Source organism: Centruroides sculpturatus, unplaced genomic scaffold, assembly GCF_000671375.1.
Source record: "Centruroides sculpturatus isolate CEXI.00-Female unplaced genomic scaffold, Cexi_2.0 scaffold1407, whole genome shotgun sequence".
Taxonomy (NCBI): Eukaryota; Metazoa; Arthropoda; class Arachnida; order Scorpiones; family Buthidae; genus Centruroides; species Centruroides sculpturatus.
The window spans coordinates 140,163-149,588 of NW_019386411.1; the positions used below are offsets into that span (position 1 = coordinate 140,163).

General features: G+C 37.2%; 1 protein-coding gene across 1 annotated transcript; it reads right to left on the reverse strand.

Annotated features, from left to right (window-relative positions):
- Window positions 1-5,282: 5,282 nt before the first annotated feature.
- Window positions 5,283-7,669, reverse strand: LOC111614871 (general transcription factor II-I repeat domain-containing protein 2-like). The gene has a single exon (XM_023356237.1). The coding sequence runs from the start codon at window positions 6,939-6,941 to the stop codon at window positions 6,039-6,041; it is 903 nt and encodes a 300-aa protein (XP_023212005.1). The 5' UTR covers window positions 6,942-7,669; the 3' UTR covers window positions 5,283-6,038.
- Window positions 7,670-9,426: the final 1,757 nt, after the last annotated feature.

A 9,426-nucleotide genomic window follows, 5' to 3' on the forward strand; every position in this document is an offset into this window, starting at 1 on the left:
TATCTTCTATAAAGTAACAACAGGAAGTATTGAGTTTTGGGGGGGGTGTGGGTTTTCAGTGAGTAATGGTCAAGACAAGTTCTTTTCTAAACAATGCTTAGTAAACATTATTTCTATATTATTTTGATGATTATTGCAGTAATCGACTATACAACGCAAATTTGCAAGCAATTGCTTATGTATTTCCTCTTATTACGTAACAGCAAAAATTTGACTTTGCCCTCACATATACATAAACAGTTTTGAGTAAAGTTTTTGTTTACAATGTACTCTGTCTCTCTATCTGACTAACTGCAAGGAGTGGAGAGTGGCTCGGGTATTTTTAGGTCATGACCTAAAAATACCCCAGCCACTTACCACTCCCCGCAGTTAGTCAGATAGGGAGACAGAGTACATTGTAAACAGAAACTTTACTCAGAACTGTTTATGTATACGTGAGGGCAAAGTCAAATTTTCGCCGTTACGTAATAAGAGAAAATACGTAAGCAATTGCTTGCAAATTTGCGTTGTATAGTCGATTACTGCAATAATCATCAAAATAATATAGAAATAATGTTTACTATGCATTGTTTAGAAAAGAACTTGTCTTGACCATTACTCACTGAAAACCCACACCCCCTGCAAAACTCAATACTTCCTGTTGTTACTTTATAGAAGATACTTTATAAGCACAATTGGTTCTAAGATGATTTTTATAAATGCCTTATAAAGTTGTAATTGACTTATTTTTACTTTGATTGACTACTACTATTTTTTAGAGTAAACAAATCACAGCTTTTTATTCCTCTGAATTTATTCTCCAGGTGCTTACAGAAATTTGATTAACAGATGACAATGGAGATGTTTTATTAGTTTGTAATTCATGTTTACTTATTTTTAAAAAAAGAAAAACAAAACAGTAATTTGATGTTTTAATTTATTGACAAAAATAATAAAAAATTCAAAATATGATTAGAAAAATTATATACAAGATAAATACATACAATAAGAAAAATAAAAGTTATACACAAGATAATAGAAACATGATGATAATATACAATAATAACAGAAATAAAAAATATATATACAAGTGCCCTACACGAAATTTTCTCTTGTGTGATAATCTTCAAAACATTTTGTAGGGCAAAGGGCGACATTACATTGTTTGCAATAAAATGAAACGTCCGTTCTTTTTTGCCTTGCGCTGCAAACAACGCAAGCCCTGCGTTTTTTATTGCCAGCCTTGTTCAGTTCATAGAAATCAAGAAAGTGGCCATGCCGACCACTGAGACGGTCAATGGAAGCCGAAGTTGGAATAATAGATTTTTTTCTGACCCCCTGAGTACTCTCTCTGTACTTGTCGAACAATTGCTGGATAAGTTTTAATCTAAACTCATACAAAGATAGTCTCCCCCCCAGTTCTTTGTGAATAACATGAGAATTTAAAACAGAAATATCTAAAAATCTTAGATATATTTTTATGTAGTATTTTTTTATGTGTGTCCTGGCCACATTATAATATGATAACTTTTGGTCCATAAGGTCTACGCCCCCCATATGATGTTTGTAGTCGACGCAGACCTTAGGTTTCTGTTTGGTAGATGAACCCGATTTGATTGTCAGCATTCTTTCGTCATGTGTGGTGCTCATTATATATACGTCTTTGGTGTCCTTCCATTTCATTATCATTGTTTTGTTTCTGTACATAGCTATTGTCTCCCCCCTTTTAAATTTTGTGGATGTTACTTGTTTTGGAAGATCTTTGCGATTTGTTTTTACCATCCCATTTACATCCGTATGATGGGACGCGAGATAATCTAAGAGAAACGGACTGGTATAGTAATTATCTATTCCTAGACAATACCCTTGGTCTAGGAATTCCTCCATCAACGAAAGCACGATATTTGTCAAGTGACTTTCTCTGGAAGGGTCGACATCGTCTAAATTTATTGATATTTCGGTCCCCTTCCCCGTATAAATAATAAAATTATATACATACCCAGTATTAGCTTCACATACTAAAAAAGTTTCAATACCGAATTTTGCACGTTTCATCGGAATATATATTCTCAAAGATAATCGACCCTTCCAGAGAAGGAGACTCTCATCTATCGAAATATTTCGCAATGGAGTGTAAGCAGACCGGAAACTACATCTAAACAGATCCAGCAATTGTTCTATTTTGTATAGTTTAGAGGTTTTGTTTTCGTTGCTCGTAAAAATGACAATAACAATAAAAATCTCTCTCTTACCATTATTTCATTAAATATGGGGGTTTTGATTAGAAAATTCGTAGAGAAGTAAGACTGTAGAGTCGGCTTATTGACAATCCCCATCAGGAGTAGCATCCCCTCTAACAATCTAATTTCACCTGGATTTGTCGGCTTCCAACTCCGCATCCGGCTCTTCTTTCCTAGGCCGAGAGGACTATCTGTCGCTTCTTTTATTTTTTTTCGGTGTACTTATTTGTTTCCTCCGCTATAAGTTCGACTATCCTGTCGTTGGACAGCTGCTCGAAAATTCCAATCACATCGTCGGGATCTGTTATCGAAATATTTACTCCCGGAACTCCAGTGAAACGAAACTGTTCTCGAGAAGCTGTAGGAGTAAAGGACCACGTATCTGAAGTTGTAGAGGGTTCATCACGTATTTCGTGTTATGTTTATTGTGAAAAGGTTCCAACCAAAGTGAGTGCTCAGGTGCCGTTCCCGTGATGCATCACAACGATCGCCACCTGGCGGACTCACTAATATTTTACATTTTAATACAATACATATTACATCTCCCTTTCTTACACAAAGTCTTTGAAACGCGATGGCCTACGGATCACCCGGCCTGATCGAGTTGTCAAGTCTGTAGCCTCATTGCCGCTCACCTCCTGATTTTCCAACTGCTCATTCTCTGTGTCCTTTTCCTCACTACCACTATCCATGTTTTCTCCTTGTTCACTGGCCTGTTCTTCCTCACTTGGTTGATCCAACAATTCGCCTGAATGATTCTGTATGTTTCTAAATCTATTCACATCGAACTTCCTTAAAAATCTTCGGTTACGAATGAAGTATTTACTGTCTTTGTCTATGCGCACAATATAAGATCTTGGTCGATATCTGTCTATTTCTATTATTTCACCAGGCTCCCAGTTTCTTTTATCAATTTGGATCATCACTCGGTCATGTGGATTCAATGNATTTTTCTAGTTTTCATGTTATTTGACTCTATTTAGACAAGAAGATATTTTATCAAAATCTTCCAGCTGAAAAATTTTCCGGGAAACTCATTACTTCCGGATATTGCGTAATCGCAGGAAAAAATTAACTAATCATTTATTATAGGTTATTATTATATAAAACGTTGAAAAAATATGTAAAAAGTGTCAAATATTCACTCTTATAAAAGTATGTTGATAATCTTTGACCTACAAATACCCGAGCCACTCCCCACTCCCCTCTCCCCGCAGGGTAATTAGAGACGTAGTGTAAATAATGGCAATAACTTCTCCCCCGCTCTAGCTAGAGAGCTGCGGTTTGTTTTGTTTAAAAGAAGACAGATGTGTCTAACGAACAGATGTACAAAGTTCAGCGAATCTCTGTAAATTAATTTTTTTTTCTATTGCTCGTGAACTTCAAAATTTTAATATTATTTTAAATTTGTATTAAACTAAAAATTAAACAATCGTAAACTGCAATATGTTGTTAATCAAACACAAAAAACAGATTAAATATAGCGCGATTTTGAAGCGAAATATCTCGATTTAAAAAATTATCAAAAAATTCAAAAAATGCGCCGCATGACGAATTCCATTCAATTTTTTTCTATAGATAGTTCGCAGGGAATAGGTTAATCTAATATTTTAGACAGTCCCCTACCCCATTCCTACATGAAAAATTCTTTGTATAGATGATTTCCATTTTATGTGTGTTTTGGCTGAGCAAATAGTGATCACTTGCGGAACCCCTGTCAACGTTCCGCGGAACCCAGGTCAAAGACTTGTGCTCTAGACCTAAATCAATTACAACAAAATAGGAAATCTCACTAGAAAGATCTGACACAAACAGAAAGTTAAAAATTACAATATTGTTTCTGGTTTTCTCGGTTATTAACTTGTCAATTTGAAATTCTAACATACCTCTCAGTGACTTGCAATTACTGACGACCTGATTCTGTATCCTACGAGACACACTAAATCGTTCTTTAGATTATTATGTTCATTCTTCAATGAAACTAATTCTTCCTTAATTGAATGCAAATCAGAATTCAGTAGTGAAAACTTTTCCTGGATCAAATCATAAACTGCTTTGATGGTATACTGGGACTCTCGGATACCATGTTCTTTTGCTACTGATGATAATGTAAGAGACTCTAATATCCAGGATTATTTTATCATTCCTATTTTTCCTTTCGAAGAAGACTCTTCAATTTGGCCTTGTTCATCCTGAACAAATTCTAACAAATTATCCCTTTCAATATTTCTAGCATTACCTTTACGCTGTCTTCCGTATCCCTATTTTTTCATATCTTCACTTCATATCCAGAGGGGCTGTCGATAAGGGGCCTGGATTAGGCTCTATCTCTGCAATTATTAATAGTCATCTAATCAGCCTTAAGCATAATCTATTCGTTTAACTTGAATCATCAGATAATTCATGATTTGCACCTAAATAGCACAGGAACACTCCAACAATACTACGAAAGTCAAGTATAAAAGTCACCTGCAGCATTGACGACCATGCCAACTTTCTTGCATTACACTACTCACTAAATGTCAAAAATGACACTTTTAATGTCGAGAAATACTGACAAATTGTTAAAAATCGGGACTGTAACACATTTTCTTTACTTTTTGTCCATTTTTTCATAAAAGTATTTAATAAAACATCCCAAACACGAATAAAAATTATGTTCAGGAATTCAAGTAATGAAGGAAAAAAGTCATGTTGAGAAGAAACTTAACTTAATTTGGTATTATTTAATTAATCTTTGCTTTATTTGTGTATGTTCTGTTAGTGCCTGTTGGAATCCTAAATACTTGTAAAACTTGCTGTTTTTCATGGATTCAATATTATCCCCATTTCCAAATGCAAAATCTTTTTTTTCGAAATTCCTTTTTCTATGTGAAGTCTTTTGCATTTGCATAGGCCAAACTCCATTTGTATGTCCTTGGTGTATGAATGCATGACTTGTAGGAGTTGATGAAGTTGTTTTTGTGTGGATGCATAAAGTTTTATATCGTCCATGTACATGAGATCTGACAGTGTAAACTGTGTTGTTTTTTCATGTCTATTGTAGCCATATTGCGTGTTGTTTAACATGTTGAATAATAGGTTCATGGCTAGGCAGAACCAGAGAAAACTCAAGGAATATCCTTGAAAAATTCCTCGCTTAATAAATTTTTGGCTTGTTTGTATGGAAGTGTTAGTAATCTTGAGATGTAGTGTCGTTTTCCAATACTGTGTAGTGTTTTAGAAGAATGCAATGAGTGATGGATGTATTTTGTATATGTGTAGAATATGTACAGCCAACTGTGTGGAACACTGTCGAATGCTTTTCTGTAGTCTATACCAGTAATGGGCAAACTTTTTAAAGAGGGGGCCAAAGGAAAGGAAGAAAACTTTAGGCGGCCAATATAATTTATTAAAAAATAACAATGTTACATTATACAAACTTGTTGTATTTTTTGTGATACTAAGCCCTATTAATGACTGAAAGAATATGAATGAGAATGTGATGAATGAAACTGTGACTACATTTTTAAAAGTTTCTCATAATTTGGTTTGAACTGGGATGCACTTATTTTTAGAAGAGAAGTTAAATGTTCATCTGTTAGTCTGTTTCTAAGGCAACTCTTTCGAAGTTTCACTGTAGAAAACACCTGTTCACATATATATGATGAAGCAAACATAGCAGTAACTTTCTGGGCATGAGATATCAGATTTGGGAAAGTGGATTTCGACAAGGACTTGTAGAACTCTAATTTTGGAACATAAAAAAACAACTGTTTGAGTTGAGTGTTACATTGTAATTCAAGTTGCAAGTCCGGTTTCACTGTTTCACAGTTCACATTAAAAGGCATACTGATAATTTCTTTCAATGACACTGAAGTCTTCAAATCTTTGTTCAAATTCACCATGGAGTCTTCTCAGACTATCTTCGTAACTCTTAAGCTTTTCCTTCATCACCGGGGCTATGGAATTTAACCTTGGAAAGTAAGACAAGTCATTCTTAGCAAGCTTATTCACAAATAGAACAAGTTGTAGTTTAAAACCTTTGAGATGGCTCCAGATATCATCGATAAATTGATTTTTGCCTTGCATCTTGACATTCAACTTGATCATGTGGCAGAGAAAATCCATAAAAAATGTAAAATCTGAAAGCCATGCAGTATCTTCCAGGATTTTATGCTGTACAGACCACTGTTTCTCAAGGAAGAATGTCACTATTTCATCTTTCAGCTGCCAAACTCTCTTGAAGACACGTCTTGTGCTAAGCCACCTTACTTTCGAGTAGTACAATATATCAGAGTACTCAGATTGCATGGATTCTAGAAACTCCGGAAATTGTCTGTGAACAAGCCCTTGAGATCGAATAGCATTAACCAGCTTCACAATAACGTCAAACACAAGCTTCATATCCAAAGCAGATTTACACAGGGCGTCTTGATGTATGATGCAATGTAGAAATATAACATTGTTATCTGGATATTTTTCATTAAAGATCTCAACAAATCCAGATTTTTTCCCTGTCATATTTCTTGCTTCATCTGTTGTTATACTACATATGCAATTTATCAGTACTTTCAAAGTTGAAATTCCTTCCATAAATTTGTGAAAAATATCTGACCCTGTTGTAGTTCCCTTCAATGACCTCATGCATGCTAGTTCATCTGTAATACAGAAGTTTTTGTCAACACCTCTTATAAATAATAGCAACTGTGCAGTATCATTTGTTTCAGAGCTTTCATCCATAGTAATTGAGCAGAATTTAAATTTGCCAATCTTTGATTCCAAATGTGATAATATGTTTTTATCTATTGCTTCGATTCCAGAAGTCACTGCCCCTCAATGTGGGTTCCTGTCCATGGTGTAGGGGCCTCCCAGAGATGGTTTAGTAACTCTTCTTTACCATCCCTGAGATCTGAACGCCCACCCACGTGTTTGCCGTGCGTGGTATCCCATATGCTGGAAAGGGGATCCTGGTAGGTGAGGGGCAACATAACGTCCCCAACACACTGCTTTGGCCTCTGCTTCGGATAAGCGGGAGGCTCAAATCAGGCTCCATTTGAGTCAATCGGCTGGTCGTTGAATCATTCTTGACCTTGGCCTGGAGTCAACCGATTGATGCAGACTGGGCGGACACGTCAGACAAGATGTGCTCTAGTTGACTGCATTGTGAGGGTATAGCTCCTGGGAGACCATGGTGTAAGGGTCCATGGAAATGCTTCATGTGACGGCATCCTCTTGTTTGACCCCATAATGGGTGGGGTCACTAGGACTTCAATAGTTATTTTTAAATATGGATTCTGTAAAATCTAAAACATCTACTAATGTATTCCCACCAAATGATATCAGTTCCTCCAATCAACCAACCTACCTTATTGTTCACGCTATGGGAGAAACACCTCTGTCTAAACATTCTCCTTTTTTAATTCAGAAACTCTTTGAGTTGAACCCCCTCGATGTGGGTTCCTGTCCGTCGTGAGGAGACCTCCCAGAGATGGTTTAGAAAGTCGTCTTTACCATCCCTGGGATCTGAACGCCCACCCACGTGTTTGCCATGCGTGGTGTCCCGTATGCCGGAAAGAGGGATCCTGGTAGTTGAGGGGCAACATAATGTCCCCAACACACTGCTTTGGCCCCTGCTTCGGATAAATGGGAGGCTCAAATCAGGCTCCATTTGAGTCAATCGGCTGATCGTTGAGTCATTTTTGACCTCGGCCTGAAGTCATCCGATCGATGCAGACCAGGCAGACACGTCAGTCCAGATGTGCTCTTCTTGACTGCATTGTGAGGGTATAGCTCCTGGGAAACCCTGGTGTGACGGTCTATGGGAAACTCCCATGTGACGGCATCCCATTGTTGGGCCCCGTGGTGGCTGGGGTCACTAGGAACTGAAAATTTTTTTCTGAATATGGATTCTTTAAAACAAAACCGACCAAATACAGATAAATCATTATCAAAGGACGTTAGCCCTTCCAACAAGCCAGCATATCTCAGTTCATAGTACTGGAGAGAAACCTCTGTCTAAATGCTCTCCCTTTCTGATTCAGAAATTATTTGAATCGACCATACGACATCTCAAGAAAATTCAAAAATTGAGATCAGGGTATTTACTCATAGAAACAGCCTCTCCTCAACAGTCGACAAAACTCCTGACAACAAGGACACTGGAAGACATGCAAGTGACTGTCACACCACACAGAAGCTTAAACTCATCTCATGGTGTGATATTGGAGGTTGATCTGATGTTTAAAGAAGAAACAGATATTCAGATTGGCCTGTCAGACAAAGGTGTGACTGCCGTTCCACGTATCTCCATTTGTCGAGATGGGAAGTTGATCCCAACCAAACATCTTATCCTCACATTTAACAAGCCGATATTACCATCTTCCATTACTGCAGGATACCTGCGCTGTCCAGTTTGTCTATACATCCCAAATCCGCTGCGTTGTTTTAAATGCCAGCAATTTGCACTCAAACATCTTGTCGAGGTCACATATGCGCACAGTGTGGAGTTGAAGGTCACTAGAGTACTGAGTGTACCACTACTCCATGCAGTGTGAATTGCAAAGACGCACATCCCGCCTACTCCCGCAAATGCCCTGCATGGCAGACAGAAAAAGAAATTCAGCGTGTAAAAACAGTAAACAACTAACCCTACCCAGAGGCCCGTCATATGGTCAATTCAAGTGCACCACTAAAACAAAAGACATTTGCTGCTGCTTTGAAATCCACAAAGATATGTGGAGTTCAAATCGACATTTCTGTTTCCCCAAAGGAATCTCTCACTCGGCACACGAAATGTTTATTGATTCCATCAAAAGAAACACCAGAAAAGCAGAGTATAAAACCAAAAACACCCCTACTTAAAACAGGGGTTATAACAATGTAACCTTAGTTCAAAAAGGGCTAGTAAGAACCCACTAAACAAGCAGAGAGTGAAAGTGGCTTTCTCTAAATGTAAAAAATCAGAAGCCCACTCTATGAGTGAGTTTTCTGATATCTCTGATGAAGAGACTAATCAGGAGAGATAGAAAGAAATTCAGCGATTGAAGGCCATTAATAATATATTTTACTTGAAGGCACGTCGCATGGTCACTTTTAAGTGCACCAGTGAAACAGAAGACATTTGCTGCTGTTCTGAAATCCACAAAGACAAGTGGAGTTCAGACAGACATTTCTGTTTCACCAAATGAATCTCTCACATGCCATGCTAAATGCTTACTAATTCAAT